General features: G+C 42.9%; 1 protein-coding gene across 1 annotated transcript in view; it reads right to left on the minus strand.

Annotated features, from left to right (window-relative positions):
• The window catches only part of EYA4 (EYA transcriptional coactivator and phosphatase 4), a 401,958-nt gene that overhangs the window by 51,011 nt on the left and 327,035 nt on the right, over nucleotides 1-23,912 (minus strand). Inside the window, 4 exon segments of the mRNA XM_030198463.1 lie at nucleotides 2,618-2,668; nucleotides 2,671-2,739; nucleotides 2,901-3,043; nucleotides 12,730-12,796. Of these exon segments, the coding sequence (XP_030054323.1) occupies nucleotides 2,618-2,668; nucleotides 2,671-2,739; nucleotides 2,901-3,043; nucleotides 12,730-12,796 (330 nt within the window).

The following is a 23,912-nucleotide window of genomic DNA, read 5'->3' on the forward strand; positions in this document are numbered from 1 at the left end:
ACTGGAACAAAAAAGTGCATGAGCAAGGTAGTCGCAACTATTAACATAAATGGAGAGCCAGGAAATTGGAATGTTTCACCTCTAGATGCTTTTCAGACTTATTCTCTGTTATCCGTTTCAAGGAAACATATAATTTTTCTGTCAAGAGAGTCCCTTGTCAGATTAGCACTGCACTTTGGGTCATAAATAAATTAGCTCTGAGAATTCAAGTACTCTGATTAGCCAAGGTATCCAGGCACAATATGATCCTCTCCCTCCCTTTTGGCTCCCAAATATTCTGAGCTGCCAAACAGTAAAAAAACAAAACAAGACAAAAAAAAACCCTGCTTATACACAAAAAGAAATCATTGTGAAAGGCTGTTTTCCACCTGGCAGATGCTTGGTATAACAGCAAAGCAGAATTTTTCAGAAATTATTTTTGAGGTGAGAAACACAAGGCATAATAAGTAGGCATAAGAACATAAGAGTAGCCATACTGGGTCAGACCAATGGTCCATCTAGCCCAGTACCCTGTTTCCAATGGTGGCCAGGAGTGTGCAATTTTCACAGTTATGGCAACAAAAATTAAATCACTGGATTTATTAAACTGCAGTACTGCTTTACTAGCACTTAGTGATCAGTGGCCTAAACCTCGAAATCAGGAGCGTAAAACTCATTTACATGTTGGGCCACATTGGTAAATGCACTGTAACTGGATTGGGTGGGGGGGCCTTCGGTATAGTGGCTAACCGCGAAGGGTAAAATTTCTTGGGTGCAGTAGGACATCTTAAATGTAGTTAAAATAAGCAAATATTCATTTTCAAGGGTACATTAGCAGAAGCATCATGAAACACCATGGATGCAACACCTGAGTATGTATAATTCCTAGTCTGTAACAGAAAACAGCAGCCCACAAACACAATTTCAGATGCCAGTTGTCACTGAACACTGCATTACTGAGTTGCTTTGCACAATACTGTATATAAAATGATTACAGTATTTGCACAAAGAAATGTGGTGTTTTGGGGCATTTTTGTTATTTTTTTCATATGAATAACCTTTTTGAAAAACAAATGGCAGTTCAGTATTTCAGTTTCAAAGTAGAGAGCTGCCTGGGAATGGGGTTAGCAGGACTCCCGGGTTTCCGCAGGACTCCCGCGGGGATAGGTCCATGGGACTCCTACAGGGATCCAACGGGGATGGATGCAGGTCCTGAGGGGCTTCCGCTGAAGTGTAGTGCCAGGCCAGCCTACATATCCTTTCCTTGTGCCATGGCAATTATAATTTCCAATTACTACCCAGCTCCACACATTTCTTATCCTATTTCATATATATTCTTTAAAGGGTATTAGATATTGGATCCATCAGATAACCATGTCACCACCATTCAGGCTATATAATGAGCCAGGCACTTTTTTATGGTGGGCATGTATTCGTCATTGATCCATACATTTTAATATTCTCAATCTTTAAACTTTCATCCATTAATCTGATCAGATGATGTCTCCGAGATGAGTTAATCTTTTTTTAAAAAAAAGGAAACGTCAAAACTTAAAAAAAAAAAAAAAAGAAAGAAAAAATACAGTGGAATAGCAAAACTTCAGCTAAGCTAAATGCAAGTTTAAATTAATGGATGAAAGTTTAAAGATTGAGAATATTAAAATTTATGGATCAATGACGAATACATGCCCACCATAAAAAAAGTGCCTGGCTCATAATAAGCCTGCATGGTGGTGACATGGTTATCTGATGGATCCAATATCTAATACCCTTTAAAGAATATATAGAAATAGGATAAGAAATGTGTGGAGCTGAGAAGTAATTGGGAATTGTCTATGAGAAACCCCCTCCTATAAAATGAATATTGATACCATTTAAATTGGATGGCAATTATAATAGCACTAAACAAATTAATGAATATGGTTAATAAAATTGAAATCCCCATAAGCAATGAGAGAGGAAGTTATCAATATGGGCTACTGTTATTTTACCACAAGTAGGGTTATTTTGATATAGGTGATGGGTGGGAATGGAGGAGATTCTAGTGGGGATGGGCAGGGATGGGTGAAATCTCTGCCCTGTTTATAAAGGTGCACTAACGTTTTTAGCAAGTACTAAAAATTAGCAAGAACTAACTGTGTAGATGCCCATAGGAATATTATGGGCATCTATATGGTTAGTGCACCTTTGTAAACAGGGCCCTAAGTTATTTCCACAAGTAAGATCCAGGGGGACACTGGGCAGAATTCAGCTTGCTAATTAGTGCAGTAAAAAATGGCTTAAAAAATCTATATTCACATTAGCTAAAAAAAATTCAAAGTGGGTAACGATAAAAAAAACATGTACAATTTAAAAAAATGTCCATATAAAACAACACAAAAATCACAATAAAATAAAAACAGTGCACATAACAGAACAAAAATCCCAAACATAACGATATTAAAGGGGAGAGGGAAGCTATCAACGTGGGCTACTGTTAAGACATTTTTAAAAAAATGTTAACTTCAGTGAGGTCTCGATGCATAAAATGGGACCTGTGCTAAAATAGCATGAGTTAGTTGTAAATTAACATTATGCCCCTAAATCTCCCACAGAAACGAAATAAATGTACCTTAAATCAAGTTAAACAGTCACTAACCTGGCATTTGGTAGGAATAAGGTGCTTGGCCTGCCTGCGGCGTAGAAAACCAGGACTATAACTGAGACACCCACTCTGCAGTGGAGACTGTGCTTGTGAAAGTCCGCCTTCGGTTTTGATGCCTGGCAACATTACACCCAGTCTGTGTAAGAAATTAATTTTCAACTGATTTGGTTGTTTAAGAGTATTACGCTGCAGAACTAAAGTAACTGCTGCATCACACAACAAATATCACTCCATTTCACTTGTATCTAAAGAAGTGAGCAATAAGATAATGTCGTACCGTAAGTGGGTAAACTGTAAGGCTGTCCTGTTTGCGAATAGGCTGTGTACACCGCTGGCTGCTGCATTCCTGAATACTGGGTCTGTCCAGCATATGCTGACATGGACTGAGCTGCTGGTGTAGAAAGAATGTGCGGATAGGGCCTACATGTCAGGAAAAACAAAATTAACAGGTCAAAGACTTCTGACACTTGAAAGAAAGAAAGAAAGAAAGAAAGAAAGAAAGAAAGAAAGAAAGAAAGAAAGAAAGAAGAAGGAAGGAAGAAAGAAAGAAAGAAAAAAGAAAGAAAGAAAAAGAAAGAAGAAAGAAAGAAAGAAAGGAAGAAAGAAAGAAAGAAAGAAAGAAAAAGAAGAGAAGAAGTATAAACATAAAATAACCAGGGGTCCAATATTCAAAAAATGCTGATCTCAATTTGTGCACTAAGTTAAGCTCATAAATTTGAGCTCTATTTTCATCCAAACTTAGGACTTGTTTAATAAGCCGTGCTATAGGCATGCTAGCTACTGACACCCATAGGAATATATAGGTGTCTCTAGTGTTAGCGCATGCAAATTATATGTGTGCTAAAAACGCTAGTGCGCCTTAGTAAACAGGGCCCTTAGGAGCCCTCAAGGGGCATTTCAATAAAATGTCTGTCTGTCTGATTTTGAATGTTTTGCTAAAAATGTCCAAAACTTGAGTAGCAAACATAGTCATTTTGTGCTCAGTGCGTTTTTCTTTTGGGACCTTTTTTGGGGGGAAAAAAAGTCCAAAAGAAAAGTGGGACAGTGTAATGGGCACTGCAGAGGATTTCACATAAAAGGTCTCAGGTACACATCTCACCATAATCCTTTTATATTTTATGGTGAGCCCTCCAGGAACAGAGAAAAACCTACTGTAACTCACTGTACACTACTACAATGGCCCTCAAGGTTCCAGGTGTCATATTGTAGGTACAGTAGGTATTTATCTATTTAGATTTTGCTCACACTTTTTCAGTAGTAGCTCAAGGTGAGTTACATTCAGGTACACTGGTTATTTCTCTGTCCCAGGAGGGCTCACAATCTAAGTTTGTACCTGAGGCAATGGAGGGTTAAGTGACTTGCCCAAGATCACAAGGAGCAGCAGTGGGATTTGAGCTGGCCACCTCTGGATTGCAAGATGGTGCTCTGACCACTAGGCCATCCTCTGCCCCTCCACCTCTGCATTTTAAGAGTGAATTCTCTTCATTTTCTGATGCTCACACAGTTGCTTAGAGAAGCCCAATGTTGCTGACATTAAACAGAACAAATGATCACAAGCCGAGAGGCTGAAAAGAGTCTCAGGATTTGCTCCACCACAGAACTGTCCTTACCTACAGTGATGTGAAAAAGCATTTCCCCCCTCATTCCCTTATTATTGCATAAGTCACATGAATATTTAGGGTCAGATTCTATATATGGTGCCTAAAAAATCCACACAGTAAACATTTCTACCTAAGTGTATTCTATATGTGACGCCTAGATTTCGATGTGGTGTATAGAATACTCTTAGTAGATGTTCCGGCGCTTAAAACTAAGCACAGTTCACGGAAAGGGTGGTTGTTACGTGGCATGCCCTCCCGCGGGAGGTGGTGGAGATGAAAACGGTAATGGAATTCAAACATGCGTGGGATAAACACAAAGGAATCCTGTTTAGAAGCAATGGATCTATGGAATCTTAGCGGAGGTTAGGTGGTGACGCCGGTAATTGGGAAGCAAAACCGGTGCTGGGCAGACTTCTACGGTCTACGCCCTGATCGTAACTGAATAGATATGGAAAATTCAAGAACAATGCAGGCAGACTTTTACGGTCTGTGCCCTGAGAAATGCAAGGACAAATCAACTTGAGTATACATATAAAGTATTGCATATCATGTAAAATGAAGTTTATCTTGTTGGGCAAGACTGGATGGACCGTTTGTTACATCTATTTACACCAATGAAAACGTGGTGTAAATCCCTGCACGTAGATTTAGGAGCACCAGCCATATTCTATAATTACTTGCCTAAATTTGGGAATGCCTATGGAATGCCCATTTCCCCCACCCATAGCCATGCCCCCTTTGAACTGCACGCATTATAATTTAGGTGCAGTTCATTACAGAATACACTTAGTGAGAGTGTCTCATTATTGCCTGTTAAGTGCTGGCTAATTTATGCTGATTGGCTTGTTAAGCCAATTAAGTTACACATATTGTTAAGACTACGCCTGGATTGCAGCACGAATCTCTAGGCGCACTATATAGAATCTGGCCCTTGAGTGTTTTTTGGAGGGCTCATACTTTTCACCACAAGTGTACCAGGTAGAGTAGGAATAGTAGTCTGGGTCCCCTTCTCTACAGTGCACTGCATCACCACTAGGCTACTTCTGGCACCTGCCTGCTGCTCTAACAATAATGGTCATCATATCTGAGAGCTGTCATACAGCCTGGCATGTACTGTCACTGTTTACATCTTAGGGGAGTTGGGATGGGGTCTATGGCCAACTGGGGGAGTAAGGGGGGATCACGCCTTAATCCTTCCAGTGGTCATTTAGTTATTTAGGGCATCTTTTGGTCACCTTAGTTGTGACTGAACAGGTCTAACCAAGAGTCTTAATTTGTCCCTAGTCATTTACGTTTTGTTTCATTATTGCAGAAAAATGTCTATTTTTTTGGTGCTGTGTCCAAGCCCCGCCCAAAACATGCCTCCAACACGCCCCCCCTTGAAATTGTGAACAAACTGTGGAGAAAAACATCAAAAATTGGAGTGTTGAAAAATTGCAACTTGGACATTTTTGAGAGAAAAATGTCCATCTACCACCTTATGATGTTTTTTGGACTTTTTGTTTTTTTAATGAGTCCTCTAACTTTTCAGATGAAAATTAATCTTAATTTAGGAGCTTTATTATCCGTCATAATTTAGGCTTGACATTCATTTGCCTAGACTTATGAGAGCTGAATTATTTGGCTAGTGCTGAAAATCAGAGCTGAACTCCTAATTTTTTTCCCTACCCTCAGTCCTCCTCTATTTCCACTCACTTTTTATGCTCCTAAATTTAAGTGTTTAATGAAATTTTGAGTACACATTTATGTCCTCAGCCCTAGGGGGGTAGGACTAGGTGGGACGCAATGAAGCTACAAAGTAGTAAATTTAAAACAAAGTGGAAAAAACATTTCTTCACTCAACTTGTAATTAAACTCTGGAATTTGTTGCCAGAGAATGTAGGAAAAGCAGTTAGCTTAGCGGGGTTTAAAAAAGGGTTGGCTAGTTTCCTAAAAGAAAAAGTCCGTAAGCCATTATTACAATGGACTTGGGGAAAATCTACTGCTTATTTCCGGGATAAGCAGCATAAAATATATTGTACTGTTTGGGATCTTGCCAGGTACTTGGTGACCTGGGATTGGCCCTGTTGGAAACAGGATGCTGGGCTTGATGGACCTTCGGTTTTGTTCCAGTATGCCATTCTTATGTACTTATTATATACATATGTAAATTTTCAAAGAGGCCAATTTATGAGCTTAAATCTCAAGAGGTCCTTATACTAAGCTATGACAAAAACTGGCCTTGGTGCACCTTTGTGTGAGTTTTCCCGCTCGCAAAGGCCATTCTGACTGGACCAGTAAAATGGCCAATTTTCCATTTTTTGTATTAATAGCCATACACTAATTTTACCATTAGCACTTGGCCATTAAAAAACTACTGCATAAGCATTTACTGACACCTATTTTAGGCAGTAAAGGCTCACATCAGTAATTCTGCTCTAACCAGTTAGCGCCAGGTAATCAGGATGAACTGATTACCACAGGAATTCCCACTCTCTACCCCTTGACATGATCCCTCCACAGAAACATTATAAAAAAAAACTTTAGCGTCTGGATTAGCACATGCTAATTTGGCAGTTAGCACAGGACCATGAGCGCATTCTGCGATATCCCAATTAAACTGCGCTAGGTGGGCATTAGCACCTAACACAGCTTAATAAAATGATCTTAAAGTTAGACGCATAATCGTATGAATATCAGGCCCCATACTTCTATTTATTTGTTATGCTACTTTCTTCAGTTCTCTAGGCTTGGATATCAAATTGCAGAAATGCACACAGAATAAATACAAAACTACAAAGGTTTACAAGGCACCCTCTCCCACTAAGCTGTGCAAAAATGTGGCTGGCACTGTTGTCAGTGCATGGGTTTCCGTGCGCTGCGGCCACTTTTAGCATAGCAGTAAAATGGCTGCTTTTCCATAATTTTCTTTAATGGCCACATGCTAATTTCCCCAATTAGCACATGGATATTACCGTGGCAAGCCCTTACCGACACCTATTTGTTGGCGCTAAGGGCTCCCATGCTAACCCTGTGGTAATCGAGCAGCGCATGGCAATTAGCACAGGGCACACCTACTCTCTACCCATAGTCACACTTCCATGCTGAAAAATAAAAAAATATTTTTCAGCAAGGGATAACCATGTGACGCCTCAGCACGTCCCATGGCAGTGCTTTTTGCTGCTCGGTAGACACGTGCTAGTGCCTACCACAGTTAGTAAAAGGGCCCTTAGTTGTCTATCCTGCTTATTTTCGAAGGAGAAGGGCGGCCATCTTCCGACACAAATCGGGAGATGGCCGCCTTCTCCTAAGGTCAGGCCAAATCGGTATAATCGAAAGCTAATTTTGGCCGGCTTCAACTGCTTTCTGTCGCAGGGCCGGCCAAAGTTCAAGGGGACATGTCGGCAGTGTACCGAATGGCGGGATGGGGCGTGATTAAAAGATGGCCGTCCTCGGCTGATAATGGAAAAAAGAAGGCCGGCCCTGATGAGCATTTGGCCGACTTTACTTGGTCCTGTTTTGTTCACGACCAAGCCTCAAAAGGTGCCCAAACTGACCAGATGACCACCGGAGGAAATCGGATCTCAGCTCCCCTTACTCCCCCAGTGGTCACCAACCCCCTCCCACCCAAAAAAAAAAAATTAAAACACATTTTTGCCAGCCTCTATGGCAGCCTCAAATGTCATACCCAGCTCCATCACAGCACTATGCAGGTCCCTGGAGCAGTTTTTAGTGGGTACTGCAGTGTACTTCAGACAGGCGGACCCAGGCCCATCCTCCCCCTACCTGTTACACTTGTGGTGGTAAATAGGAGCCCTCCAAAACCCACCACAAACCCACTGTACCCACATTTAGGTGCCCCCGTTACCCTTTAAGGGCTATGGTAGTGTTGTACAGTTGTGAGTAGTTGGTTTTGGGGGGGGGGGGGCTCAGCACCCAAGGTAAGGGAGCTATGCATCTGGGATCAATTTGTGAAGTCCACTGCAGTGCCCCCTAGGGTGCACGGTTGGTGTCCTGGCATGCGAGGGGGACCAGTGCACTACAAATGCTGGCTCCTCCCATGACCAAATGGCTTGGATTTGGCCGGGTTTGAGATGGCCGTCATTAGTTTCCATTATCGGTGAAAACCAATGGCGGCCATTTCTAACGCCGGTGATCTCTAAGGGCGGCACAAATGTTGAGATTTGGCTGGCCCCGACCATATTATCGAAATGAAAGATGGCCGGCCATCTTGTTTCGATAATACAGTCAGGTACGCCGCTTGACGGGGCCGTCATTAGAGATGGCCACCCTTATAGATGGCCGCCCCCGTTCGATTATGCCCTTCCACGTTGCCTATCTAAAAAGCACATACACATTGCAGTAGGAATATGCACAATTTTCATTTTGTTTTCTGTTGCTCCAGCTGTTTTGCCAATTTTCAGATTTTTTTTCAGTCACTTCACATTAACATGTGAAAGACATAAGTTTCCAATTATCAACTTATTAATTTTAGCACACATTAGGGGATAATTCTCTACAGGTTGCTGAGATGATGCATGCTCAGTGCAAATTCTATTCTGGCTATATCCCCCGGATTCTCTATATCGCGCGTAGTGTTCCGCGTTAAAATCCAAGCGCATTCTATAATATCATGCGTACTTAATTGGCTTACAAGCTAATCAGCATTGATAGGTCTTAACATGCAATAATGAGCACTAATAGGTAAAAATTAGAATTTATGTGCACAACTCGCTAAGTGTATTCTGTAATGCAGAGCGCCTAAATTCTAATGCACACAGCCAAAAAGGGGTGTGGTTATGGGGGAGGGAAATGGGCATTTTGTGGACTGTTATAGAATATGCCCCTGTCTGCCTAAATCTACGAGGCGGCATTTACGCCATGTTTCCCTTCGTGTAAATGGATGTGCTTAGTTTTAAGTGCTGTGATATCAACGAAGTATCCTATATAATAATTTGCACCTCCAACGTTCCATGTCTGGCTGCCTGGGTTCATAACATCTCCTGACGTCAGCCAGCCTCCAACGTTCCATTCCCCATCACTGTCCCGCCCTCGTGTCAAGACGTAATGTTCATGTACAAATCGAGGGGAGGAGAGAATCGTGGAACATCAAGGGAGGGAGGGAGGGAGGAAGGAAGGGCAGGGCAGGGCAGAGGAGAATTGATGGATATGGATGGGATGGGAGGACAGTAGAGGAGAGAATCGCGGGACACGGATGGAAGGGAAGGGAAGAGGAGAATCACTGGACATGGAGGGGAGGGGAGGGAAGAATTGCTGGACATGGAGGGGAAAGCAGGGGAGAGAGAGGAAAAAAAAAAAAGCTTACATGACAGCCTTCCTAGGGCCCGTTTCGTTGTTGAGGAAATGGGCATGGTTTCCACTAGTATTCTATATACTGCGCCGAAATATAGGCGCTGCTTACAGAATATGCTTAGGAGGAAATTTATTCTGTGTGGAGTTTTCAGGCGCCATATATAGAATCTGGCCCTATGTGTGTGCATGCCGTTAGTGAATATTAGTGCGAGTCCGCACTTATACATCTAATTTTAGGCAGCAGCACTTAGGGCTGTATTCAGTAAATGGTGCAGAAAGTTAGGTGCCGGAAAGATCTTGCGCAGTGGTAACCTGGCAGTAATTGGGGCATCGTCTTGCACTGCCCAGTTACCACTGGGTTAACGCGGGAGCCCTTATCACCACTTAAATGGATGGCGGTAAGGGCTCCCTGCCACATGGCCATGTGGTAAGAGTTCTGTGTCGGGTTCATCAAGGAATTTTACCTCCCTAGCGTGCCCTGATGTTACATTTACCCAGTCAATACTGGGGTAATTGAATAACTCATTATTATTGTGTTTCCCAGTTGCTAGCCTCCCTACTTTCTGATAAAATTTCTGCATCTGTCTGTTCATCCTGGCCAGGTGGACAGTAGTGCACTCCTATCATATCCTTTTCCCCTTTACACATGAATTTCTATCCATAGGGATTCCAAGATTATAGAATTAAGGGGAAAGTGGGGAGTCACAGAGTTGAGATTAAAAGTTTGCAGACAGGTGACTCCCATGGTAAATAATTAATGAAACTGAATCAACCCCATTGCACTGTTTTGCTCTCTTAGAGCACCAGGCCACTAAGCAGTAAAAGAAAGAAGGATCTTGCTATTTAATATGCCCTTAAGAAGCAAATATTGTGAGTTATTCTCTTTGCTCACATTAGTAACTATTCCCCTAAATACTGAAAGCACAGTGACAAACTGAACACGTGCTAATGAATTCACATCCCTACGCTGTAGAAAAGCTCTTGTTATGTTAACTGGTTTTCACAGAATTGAGACTCTTCCCCTCCTCAGGTTGGGGATTTGAATTGAATTGTAAAAAAAATCAAGTCCCTTTTAATTTGATGTAGATTTAAGCTAATACTTGCTTGACTCATATTTTCCTGGACTCTTCTAGAGATCTCATAAAGCCTAATCATTTATTTTACTTATTTATTTAATTGCATTTGTATCCCACATTTTCCCACCTATTTGTGGGGGGGGGGGTAGATTTGGCCCTGGACTCCCCTGCCGACGACCCTTTCGACCCCCCCCCCCCTCCAGCCGCCAACCCTCGCCCACACCGCCGTCCCACCTTTGCTCGCGGGGGACCCCAACCCCCGCCAGCCGAGGTCCTCTTCTTCCGGCGCAAGGCTTTGTTCTGTTTCTGTGAGTCTGACGTCCTGCACAGTATGTGCAGGATGTCAGACTCACAGAAACAGAACGAAGCCTTGCGCCGGAAGAAGAGGACCTCGGCTGGAGGGGTTTGGGGTCCCCCGCCAGCAAAGGTAGGCAACGGCGGGGCAGTTGGGGAAGGTTGGCAGTTGGAGGGGGGATTGAGAGGGTCGGCAGCGGGGGGAATCAAAGTTGGTGGTGGTGGCGGTCAAAAATGGCGGGGGGGGGGGGCTAAAATGTGCCTCCTCACCTCGGGCTCTGGACCCCCCCTCCCGCCGAAGTCTGGCTACGCCCCTGGGAGGAGGTAAGAGCAGCTGCGTTATAGCTACTCAGGAGGATTGTGGTCCCTATTGCCGTTAACCCAACATTTTTCATCCCCTGCTCCCTGAACACAACTCTACCCTCATTAGGCCAACCTTCCTAATCACAAACCTGACCCAATTAGGATGTTTTTCCCCAACATAATGCCAATGCACCAAACCCCACTCCCTGACACAGACCCAGCCCCTGACAGAGAAACACTACCCTGACAGAAAAATCCTGCTACCTATCCCCCCCTCTCCCCCCAATCTACCTGGAATCTTCATTGGTAGTTCAAGTGATTCTCGGTCACCCTCCATGACTATATTGCTCAGCACCATCATCCATAATGGTGCCGTGCCCTAGATGATGTCAGTAACCCAGGTAGCAGTGGATGGTGACCGCTGCTGCTGGAGACCCCCTGAACTACCAATAAAGACCCTCGGGTAGGAATAGGTTTGGGAGTGAGGACAGTGAAGGGCTCTGGGGAGTAGGGGTGGGATCTGTGCGTAAGACAGTGTTACTGTGTTGGGGGGGGGGAGTTGGGATGATAATAGAGGGGTTGGCCTGATTGAAAATGCTGGAATTGTGATAAGGGATTTGGGTGTCTCATGGCAGCTCAAGGTAGCGACCATTTTGCAAAGGTGCCACAAGTGGCAGGAGTGAGGGGGCTCTACTCCTGTCCCCAGAAACCACCACGGATTAAGGTAGGCCCGAGGGGGCCCACATGAACTATGGGGGGGTGGCATTTTTAAGGGGGAGTGTGGCATTTGCAAGGGGGGGTGGCTTGTGGCAATGGGTTGGGAGGGGGAGAGGGAGGGGATGCGACACATTGAGGGCTTGGGGGGGAACTTCAATTTTTTTTTAAATATGTGGTTACCAGCCCGATATTCAGCTGGGCCAGCATAAGCTCTGCTGCCAAGCTTGCCCACATGTAGCCCCCAATATTCAGTGCTGGTGCCAGGACATGGCTCGGCACGAATACTGGGGCTAATTTAGATAGCGATAGTCTGCGTTTAAAAAACGCTGACCGTCACCGGCCTGAATATCAGGGGGATTTTTTTTTTCATGTTTTTATACAGTGTAACCTTTGACCCCTGAGGCAGGTGGTTTGTCCTGCTGAAACGCGGCCCTGTGTTGGGTCTCTGTTTGGTGCAATAAAGGTGGTTTGATCAGTACTTCCTGCGTTGAATCTTGTATTGCACTTTCTAGTCTTCTGCTTTCCTTGGACTTTTCATAGAGGTGTTTTCCTGTTAGTTGTGGACTCCTCAAAAATGCAAGTGCCAAGTTATAGAACTGTCCTTTATGTTCCATTGTCTATGGAGAACCCCTGTGGACTGCAGCCAGTACAGTGTATTCAGAGAAAATAAGATCATGTCACAGTCATCTAATGATGTGAGATTTCCAAGCAGCCAGTACAGTTTAGCAAAACTGAAATGCAACAGGAAAAAAATAAGTAAAGCTCTTTGCTGTTTTTGTACTTGGTACATATCTGATATAGTGCTCAAAATTCAGCCACTTACTTGGAGGGATAAAGCTGGGGTGAGTACTGATGTGCTGATCTTGGACTGTAGCCACTGCTTGTTATAACTATAAAACATAAAACACACTTACTCAACTGAGGACTGGGAAGAGAACTCATTGACAAGTTCGTAAGTCTTACATAAATCAAGATGCATTTTTTGTATAGCCTTTTTACTGATGCAGAACTAGTTTTTTGGGGGGACTAACATCACACCACAGTGTTTATAAAGGGAGAAGTTACTAAGGTGTGGTAAAATATGGCATTTTACCACAGCTTAGTTTATAGCGGGAGTCACTGATCTATGGTAACTCAGTACTGCTTAGTGATTCCTACTGGAAATGAATATCAAAACTTGCAATCAACCTCACAAGCTGAGTTAATTCAGTTCCCTGAAGCATGAAGCTGCCTCCAAGGAGCCTTTATAAAGGAGATGATATGGTTAAAATATGGGCAGTAGAACCACAGTACTTTGCTGAATCACTCAATCACACTAGATTATCTTAAGATATACAATTAATCTTTATGTATATCACTTTAATTCAGCCATACAACTGTGTGAAATGTGAACCTCAGTTGTACCGCACTGCATCTATCAATTCATATGCAGAGACTTACTTACCTCGATCGTCATCGGCTCAATGTCCTCCACCTCCCTCAAACAAATTATCTTATTTTTTACGTTAAATATTACATCTAATCACTCTGAATTTTAAACGTATATTAAATACTCATCTCAAAGAAGAAAGCCTTGTACTAGTCGGCTATTAAGGTTATATGGATGAAAGCTGCCAAAATGTAAAAATGTATTTCTTTCAACAGGCTTTTGGTATAAAGATGTTTCAAACCAATGATAGCCCTTTATCACCAAAATGTTCCAAAATTCTAGCTTTCATCTATATAACCTTGTTTAATCTACCAGTAAGCCAGTATTTGCGGTTAAGACGATTATGCTCTCATATATCTGACTTTAAGGTTCAAGCACAAAGACCGTCAGCCAGATTTCAAATGCGGAGTTATCCCCGAAAAGCATTACGGAAGGTATACCTTAGGGCACGCTATGCACAGAAGGAGCTTCTTTTGCAAGATAAATGTTCTGTTCAAGAGGATAATCTAACATGTTATGCCATATAACACTCTAGCCTCTAAATTTACACAGATCTTACGTTCCCATTGGCATATCATGCAGATTCACCCAGCATTTGATGACTTTCCGGTAACCGCATATACCCGGGGTAAAAATATTGGTGAGATGTAAGGATTAAATTACCTTTTGTCTCTAGCCCAAAGCAATTAACTGAACACGTTAGCTGACCTGGCACTGTTGTTGCATCATAAAAGGAAAAAAAACAGTTTACCCCTAATCTTTTCAGTTTTAATCCTACTTGCTCAAATCTAATATTTATTTGATACAATTCTATGCCACTGTTTCCTTAGCCAGACCAGTGAAGTATAAAGAAATATTTTTTTTATATGCATGCACTCCACCAAGATTTGATGCCAACTGCAGAGATACCAAATCTACATGGAGCTTTTAAACAGTACTGTTGTACATTCTTTTCTCCTACTTCTGGAGTGGCTATGCCATGTTATTAATTTGTGCACATAAGAAGTACTTCCAGCTCTAAGAAACAGTTTTGATAATTTATTTGGATACCATACCTAAGTTTGTTTATTTGCAGGTTACGCCCAGTACTGAATTCCAATAACATGATCTGATTTACAACCTCTTGACTCTTTCTCTTTTGTTTGTCTATCTTTGTGTTACCCCTTACATACCATCAGTATAAGTGATCACTTCAGACTTTTTTCCAATTTTGTGGGTAGTACAATCAGTACATATAAAAAGTTTCTCTCCTCAATACATATTAGTTGTGTATGCAATATAACAACAGATGTTAGGTAAACAGCGAAATGATCAGAGCAGGCTGGTTTTAACCTCGGGTACACACACCTCTTGCAACAGATGTCAGTGGTGTGCTCTCACCTTACCTGGTCCATCATGGAAGGATGATCAGATGGGATTAGTTATACATGCAAAGAGAGACACTTCATGCATTAGTTTCAAAATGATGTGCTTTATAAAATATCCATGCAAGCTGGCGTATGTGGCGCGTAGCAGCAGACCCATAAAAATACGCTTGAATGAACACAAGTCCAGAATTATGACTAGGAATGAACAGGCACTTTTGGTCACCCATTGGTTACAGAATAATCATTCTATAACAGATTTACAGTGGTGAGTTATAGATCAGGTGGACATGGGGTGGGGGAGGGCAATCTAGAAAAATACTTAAATTATAGAGAACAATCATGGATTTTTGCATTGAACACTGTCCTGCTTATAATTGAAATAGAAAAACGCCTATATTGTGATCCAAATCAGGAGTTAGACGTTTATTTCACAAAAACGAATAAAGCGGTATAATCGAAAGCCGAATTTGGACGTTTTCAACTGCACTCCGTCGCGGATGCGGACAAAGTTGATGGGGGCGTGTCGAAGGCGTGGTGAAGGCGGAACTGGGGTGTGGTTATCGGCCGATCAGAGATGGGCGCCTTTCACCGATAATGGAAAAAAAATATGCGTTTTTTGCGAGAATTTAGGGCACTTTTCCTGGACCCTGTTTTTCCACGAATAAGGCCCCAAAAAGTGCCCTATATGACCAGATGACCACTGGAGAGAATCGGGGATGACTTCCCCTTACTCCCCCAGTGGTCACAAACCCCCTCCCACCACAAAATATGCCGTTTCACAACTTTTTATTTTCACCCTCAAATGTCATACCCACCTCCCTGGCAGCAGTATGCATGTCACTGGAGCAGTTATTAGGGGGTGCAGTGGACTTCAGGCAGGTGGACCCAGGCCCATCCCTCCCACCTGTTACACTTGTGCTGGTAAATGGGAGCCCTCCAAACCGGCCCCCAAACCCACTGTACCCACATGTAGATGCCCCCCTTCACCCATTATGGCTATAGTAATGGTGTAGACTTGTGGGCAGTGGGTTTTGAGGGGGATTTGGGGGCTCAACACCCAAGGGAAGAGTGCTATGCACCTGGGAGCTGTTTTACCCTTTTTATTTTGTAAAAATGCCCCCTAGGGTGCCCGGTTGGTGTCCTGGCATGTGAGGGGGACAAGTGCACTACGAATCCTGGCCCCTCCCACGAATAAATGTCTTGGAGTTATTCGTTTTTGAGCTGGGCGCTTTTGGTTTCCATTATCGCTGAAAAACAAAAACACCCAGCTCAAAAAAAGATAAACGTCCATGTTTTTCGAAAATACGGTTTGGTCCGCCCCTTCACGGACCCGTTCTCGGAGATAAACGCCCATGGAGATAGACGTTTCCGTTCGATTATGCCCCTTTGTGACTCCTAGTAGTTTGAATGCCGAGATCGAGGGGATGTCACTGATCTGACTGGCCTTAAACCCGTTCACCCTTTGATTGGTGGACGCCCTATGACATGTCAGTATAAACGCCTGCAGAAACATGCCACTGCCATCTTGATCGTGGTGGCATGGTGTTGGCAGGCTAAGGGATATAGATTTACAGGTAAAAATACGTATATTGAATTGTGATTGTGGATTGTACATTTATTGATGGGGATGTTAAACTTGTTTCAACCTTTTTTCTTGGGGTCTTCCTTGACAAAGCATCTAGCAAAACATGTGCCATGTCGGAACAAGAGTGCCCCTATAGCCGACTGATAAAAGACTTTCTTCTTTGAGATGAGTATGTAACATACGTTTAAAACTCAGTGATTAGATGTAGAAATGATAAGTAGTAGTAGTAGTAGATGTAATATTTTTACACAGTTGTATGGCTGGATTAAAGTGATATACATAAAGATTAATTGTATATCTTAAGATAATCTATGGTTAAAATATGAACATCATCCCTCCCCCTAAAGTCACCCCCCTGAAGACAGTCCCCCACTCCTGATCCCGCGTGTGCCAGATTCAAAATGGTGCCAACAACCCACAGTGGTAGACTTGTGGTACTATCACTGAGGGGTCAAGCCACCATGCAGAATGCAATTACCATGTAACTCCTTTTAAGGGTTGCTGACATTATTTTAAACCCAGAATCAGCAGGGGTAGGAGCAACCAGGAATTACTCCTGCACCAGATGCCTTAGACCACCAGGGATTCATAGAGGTAGGTTCAGGGAATCTACAGAGGGGTGAAGATCTTTGGGAAGGAGTCTCTTTAGAGGGGCTCTTCAGGGGGGGGGGGTGGTCACTGGGAGTATTATGATCAAACTTTCACTGCACCACCCCCTTTAAGGTGGCTCCCAGCAGCATTGGGTACATGTTAGCAGGCCCTTGCTCCCAGGCAGGAAAGATAATGCCACCTCTGAGCAGGCTTTATTTTTCCATCTTCTGGAGATTAGTACAAGCTGTGCTATTTAATTAGTTTGAATTTATTTACAAAAACGTGACATAATATTGCTGCTAAGCTGTTTATAATCAATGGTTAAATTAAGAAGACACAGTGAGAAAAGACGGAAAGAAAGAAAATGAGATACATGTATTTAGCTGTTTATTCCAATGTTATTTTTGATTTGCTTCATAGGAGACTACCTTGACACAGCGCACAGCGAAACATAGACCTATGTCGGTGGAACAGGGTCTCCAGTATGAACTGTATTAAAGCTGAGAAAGCTAAGCACTTTATTGAAGATTAAATTAGCTAAGAAAAATAAGTGAGAATTCACTATATAACTGAAAAATAGAAAACATATGAACTCTGAAAAGATCAGTATGAGGATCAATGAGGATTGCGGTGGTGCCCCTTGAAAACTGCTTGGCTCAGTTTAGCCAATACGGAAGCACACTCGCTGATCTGATGATTCCATTGAAAGAAAATCTGCCTGATTAGATCTTGATATATTAACTAAGAATCTAATTAATGTGAAGCTAAGTATAATGAAGTAGTTGATCGATGCACTCCCTTCACCAGTTATGTTAGTATATGCCTTGGGAATACGTTGAATGTATTCCTATGGGCGTCTTTAGCATTTAGTGCGTGCTAGAAATGCCAGCATGCCTAAGTAAAAGACCACCCTCCCTTACAGCCCTGTTTACTGAGCTGCGCTAGAGACACATTAGCATTTTTTGCTTGTGTTAACTGTGTAGGCATCCACAATATTCTTATGGGCGCCTACACAGTTAGCGTGCATTAATTTTCTGCACTAAAAATGCTAGCGCACCCTTAGTAAACAGGGCCCTTAATATTCAAAATTTTAAAGGCACACTTATCTTTTCGATATGGACCGATTGCATTGGGATGCTGTGTTAAGCGATCTTGAGACCCCTGCTGATAAAAATCTCTTCACTCTAATTGAATTTGATAACTCAATTTTATACACGCTAAGAGGTCCTTTTACTAAGCTGTGGTAAAAAAAAATGACCTTAGCACGTCCTTGTGTGGGGTTTTTTCTGTGCTAAGGCCATTTTTATCACAGCAGTAAAATGGCCAATTTGCCATCAGCATGGGACCCGTAAAATCAATTAGCACATGTGTACTTACCGACACCTATTCTGTAGGTGGTAAGGGCTCACGCATTAACCCTGTGCTAATCAGTTAGCGTACTGTAATGTAGCTACACTGAGCAGTGCAGGAATGCCCACTCTCCACCCTGACACACACTCCCTTAAAACAAAAATTTGAAAATAATTTTTTAACACATGCCAATTTGAACTTACATCTGAGTGCGCTCCTCAGTAAGCAATTTTAATCTGTACTAAGGGCACACACTACTGCTTACCACAGCTTAGGGTCCCTAAATTTTTTTAAGTCAATGTAATAAACTGAATACATATGCATGCATACACACACATACATGGAGGGGCATAATTGAACAAAAACGTCTATCTCCATGGGCGTTTATCTCCGAGAATGGGTCCGTGAAGGGGCGACCGAACCGTATTTTCGAAAAAAATAGACGTCCATGTTTTATTCGACAATTTGTGAGCTGGGCGTTTTTGTTTTTCAGTGATAATGGAAAATGAAAGCGCCCAGCTCAAAAACGAATAAATCCAAGGCATTTGTTCGTGGGAGGGGCCAGTATTCGTAGTGCACTGGTCCCCCTCACATGCCAGGACACCAACCGGGCACCCTAGGGGGCACTTTTACAAAAACAAAAAAAAAAGGTAAAAGAGCTCCCAGGTGCATAGCACCCTTCCCTTGGGTGTTGAGCCCCCCAAATCCCCCTCAAAACCCACCGCCCACAAGTCTACATCATTACTATAGCCCTAAGGGGTGAAGGGGGGCACCTACATGTGGGTACAGTGGGTTTGGGGGCGGTTTGGAGGGCTCCCATTTACCAGCACAAGTGTAACAGGTAGGGGGGGATGGGCCTGGGTCCACCTGCCTGAAGTCCACTGCACCCCCTAATAACTGCTCCAGTGACCTGCATACTGCTGCCAGGGAGGTGGGTATGACATTTGAGGGTGAAAATAAAAAGTTGTGAAACGGCATATTTTGTGGTGGGAGGGGGTTTGTGACCACTGGGGGAGTCAGGGGAGGTCATCCCCGATTCCCTCCAGTGGTCATCTGGTCATTTAGGGCACTTTTTGGGGCCTTATTCGTGAAAAAACAGGGTCCAGGAAAAGTGTCCTAAATTCTCGCTAAAAACGCATACTTTTTTCCCATTATCGGTGAAATGCGCCCATCTTTGTTCGGCAGATAACCACGCCCCAATTCCGCCTTCGCCACACCTCTGACACGCCCCCATCAACTTTGTCCGCATCCGCGACGGAGTGCAGTTGAAAACGTCCAAAAATCGGCTTTCGATTATACCGCTTTATTCGTTTTTGTGAGATAAACGTCCATCTCCCGATTTAGGTCGGAACTTGGGCGTTTTTCTCGTTCGATTATAAGCAGGATAGTCATGTACATAAAAATACAAACACAGAGATGTGGATAGACACATCATAAATCCTACTGTAGAGTCAGCAGTTTAGTTATTGGGATTTATTAACCACTTTTATGAAGAGTTCATCATACACAGTGATGCATGCTTAATACATGAATGGCCATTTTGACTGTGGGGCATTATGTCGGCAGGTTGGAAGGAAATGAGCATTAGGGGACCTCCTTGATAAAGCAATTGTGAAACACGTGCCGTGTCGGAGCACTGTGCCCCTATTGCCAACTGTAGATCAAGTTTCATTTCAAGATGAGTCTTGGTTAGATTAAATTATCATAAAATAAGTAATACATATAGAAGATATTTACGGTGGATGCAGTTGGACCAATGACGATATGTGTGCATGAGACTCAACGATAAAACATAACATGCTGAGCGGCACGGCTGAGGTTCACAGCCTTACACAAAGAAATGATAAGATATTTCCTATGAGGCTGGTTTCACTGATATTCAGAAGATTGGGTGAATATCAGAACAAGGTAATACATAAATAAAACATATTTCATTCCTTTGATTTTAAAAATGTATTTATCGCCTATAACCTAGGTGATTTACAACTCAAACATACATAATATAAACAATTTGGACAACAAATACTGCAAACTATCACAAAAAAAAACCACTGCAAACACTGCTCTTATTCAAGAATTATAACACAAGTTGTTTTAAATGTTCACATATTTTGTAGCCAGAATTATCATCTGGGACTCAGAGGCAATGAAAGTTTCACAGGAAGTTACACATACATACTAATGTTTTAGTATTATGCTGCAATTCACACAAGTGACATCAGACAAGCAGCTAAAGAGTAACTCACTGCTCTATTATCCCTTGGAGGGGAAAAAAAACAGATTGCTATAAGAGGACATCCCGAAACTAACAAAAAAAATGTTTAAATGCTTAAAAAATACCATATGTTCCACCTATGTATTCCAAAGACATTATTGGGAACAACATGGCCGCTATAACTACAAAACATAAATAAACCCTTAAAAATCTTTGTGAAAAATAAAAGTATTAACATGAAGGGCACATCTTGCTTATGTGATCTATATGAGTGGAACAACTTTTTAAAAAATAAAAAAAAATTGTGAGTAATGTGTTTTATGTAATTTATTGATTTTACCCACTTTTGGTTAGTTTTGGGATATTATCTTATAGCAATCTGTTTTTTTTTTTTCAAAGGATAATGGAGCAGTGAACTATGCCTTAGCTATTGCAAAGGTGTGTAGGTTAGGTGAACTAGCACTGTTTTAAGGGGGAACTCCAGTCACACATGCCAGATGCTACCTGAACAGTGACACCCCCCTCCCCCGGAGGTTGAAGGTACTGGTACTCCTAGTTCATTTTTTAAGAAAGTGTATGCAGTTTATGTATGAGACTGAACAATTGTTTTAATACTCTTCATTTCTGCAGTAATGCCTATGGTGAAGTGATAGGTGCACACACCACAGGGGTATGCAATTCTATTCTTGTGATTTATAGTCTGCACTAATCTGATCAATGGATTCTAGGCAGAAATACACCACAGACATCTAACCTGATACAGAAATTGACAACAATCATAGATTACAGTTTAAGCAAATGCATCAAAATACCAATTAAAATAATACGTTTTTTAAACAGTTTTAAAACTATTCAAAAATGAAGATAAGATGAAATTTGTCTTAAATCCAGTGGGAGATTATTTCACTGCTTAGTTCCCTGATATCCAAAAGAATTTTCAATTAATGATTTTAAACAGATTTTCTGAAGGAAAGTCAAGTTTCAATAAAGATTGGTAGCAGGAATTTACATAGTTAATTGGAAATGAGAGGTGGAGGGGCATAATCGAAAGGTGCCGGCCATCTCCGGGACCGGCTCCACAAGCGGGCAGAGCCAACCATATTTTCGAAAAAGATGGCTGGCCATATTTTTCTTCGTTAATATGGTTGGCCCTGGCCAAATACCAGAGCTGGCCGGGTTTGAGATGGCCGGCATCGGTTTTCGCAGATAATGGAAACTAATGCCGGCGATCTCAAACCCGGCCAAATCCAAGGCATTTGGTCGTGGGAGGAGCCAGCATTTGTAGTGCACTGGCTCCCCTCACATGCCAGGACACCAACCGGGCACCCTAGGGGGCACTTCTAAAAATAAAAATAGCTCCCAGGTGTATTGCTCCCTTCCCTTGGGTGCTGAGCCCCCCAAATCCCCACCAAAACCCACTCCCCACAACTCTACACCACTATCATAGCCCTACAGGGTGCATAGGGGTACCTACATGTGGGTACAGTGGGTTTTGGAGGGCTCAACATATACCACAACAAGTGTAACAGGTAGGGGGGGAAGGGCCTGGGTCCACCTGCCTGAAGTGCACTGCAGTACCCCCTAAAACTGCTCCTGGGACCTGCATACTGCTGTCATGGAGCTGGGTATGATATTTGAGGCTGGCATAGAGGCTGGAAAAAATATTTTAAATTTTTTATAGGGTGGGAGGGGTTGGTAACCCCTGGGGGAATAAGGGGATAGCATTCCCGATTCCCTGCGGTGGTCATCTGGTCAGTTGGGGTACCTTTTTGAGACTTGATCGTGAATAAAAAGGGACCAAGTGAAACCGGTGAAATGCTCGTCATCGCCGGTTTTATTTTTCCATTATCGGGCGAAGCCGGCCATCTCAATCACGCCTATGTCCCATCTTCAGTACACTGCCGACACGCCCCCGCAACGGGAAAGTGGCGAGGGTGTCAAAAAAATCAGCTTTCGATTACACCGATTTGGCCGAGTTCAGGAGATCGCCAGACATCTCCCGATTTATGTCGGAAGATGGCCGGCGATCACTTTCCAAAATGAGCTGGATAGTGAACCAAACCTTCTAGACCCATTCCGTAACCAGTTATGGACTGAATATTGGCACTGAACCGGTTAAGTGCTGACTCCGCTCCTGGACCATCCACACAATAGACGATTTCAGCTTTAGCGGTTATAGGGGATATCCAGTGGCATTATCCATTAACGTGCTTCTGAATATTACCTCAGGATCTAATCAACTGGTTAATTCACCATGAATATCTATCTATCTATCTATCTATCTATCTATCTATCTATCTATCTATCTATCTATCTATCTAGAGCTCAATATTCAGGCGGCAGCAGTCAGTGTTTTTATTTGTGCTGAGGACTGAATTCCCAGATATTCATTGCTGGGCAATGTCTGGGTACCTGCACTGAATATCTGGTTCTAGGCTGGTCACTAAAGCTTATGCGGTTAAGTGCAATATTCAGCCCTTAACCTCATAAGCTGAACTGCTTAAAGATACAACTGCTGCTTATTCAGCCAGATTTAAGCAGTTATCTTATGTGGTTAAGGGCCGAAAATCGGCATTTATTTATTTATTTAGTTAGCTATTAGGATTTATTTACCACCTTTTTTAAGGAATTCACTCAAGGCGGTGTACAGTAAGAATAGATCAAATATGAGCATTAGGCAATTACAGCAGTAAAAATATTCAAATAACAATACAAAGTATGGCATGGAGGGGCATAATCGAACAGGGTACCCAAGTTTTCCTGAGGACGTCCTCGTGGGACATCCCCGCGAAAGGGCGGGGAAACCCATATTATCGAAACAAGATGGGTGTCCATCTTTCGTTTTGATAATATGGTTGGGGACGCCCAAATCTCAACATTTAGGTCGACCTTAGAGATGTTCGTCCCCATTTTCGGCGATAATGGAAACCAATGATGCCCATTTCAGAAACGACCAAATCCAAGCCATTTGGTCATGGGAGGAGCCAGCATTCGTAGTGCACTGATCCCCCTCACATGCTAGGACACCAACTGGACACCCTAGGGAGCACTGCAGTGGACTTCAGAAAAAGCTCCCAGATGCATAGCTCCTGTACCTTGTGTGCTGTGCCTCCGAACCCTCCCCCCAAAAAAACCCACTCCCCACAACTGTACACCACTACCATAGCCCTTAGGGATGAAGGGGGGCACCTACATTTGGATACAGTGGGTTTGTGGTGGGTTTCGGAGGGCTCACATTTACCACCACAAGTGTAACAGGTAGGGGGGGATGGGCCTGGGTCCGCCTGCCTGAAGTGCACTGCAGTACCCCCTAAAACTGCTCCTGGGACCTGCATACTGCTGTCATGGAGCTGGGTATGATATTTGAGGCTGGCATAGAGGCTGGAAAAAATATTTTAAATTTTTTTTATAGGGTGGGAGGAAGTTAGTGACCACTGGGGGAGTAAGGAGAGGTCATCCCCGATTCCCT

This window comes from Microcaecilia unicolor, chromosome 3 (genome assembly GCF_901765095.1).
Source record: "Microcaecilia unicolor chromosome 3, aMicUni1.1, whole genome shotgun sequence".
NCBI lineage: Eukaryota > Metazoa > Chordata > Amphibia > Gymnophiona > Siphonopidae > Microcaecilia > Microcaecilia unicolor.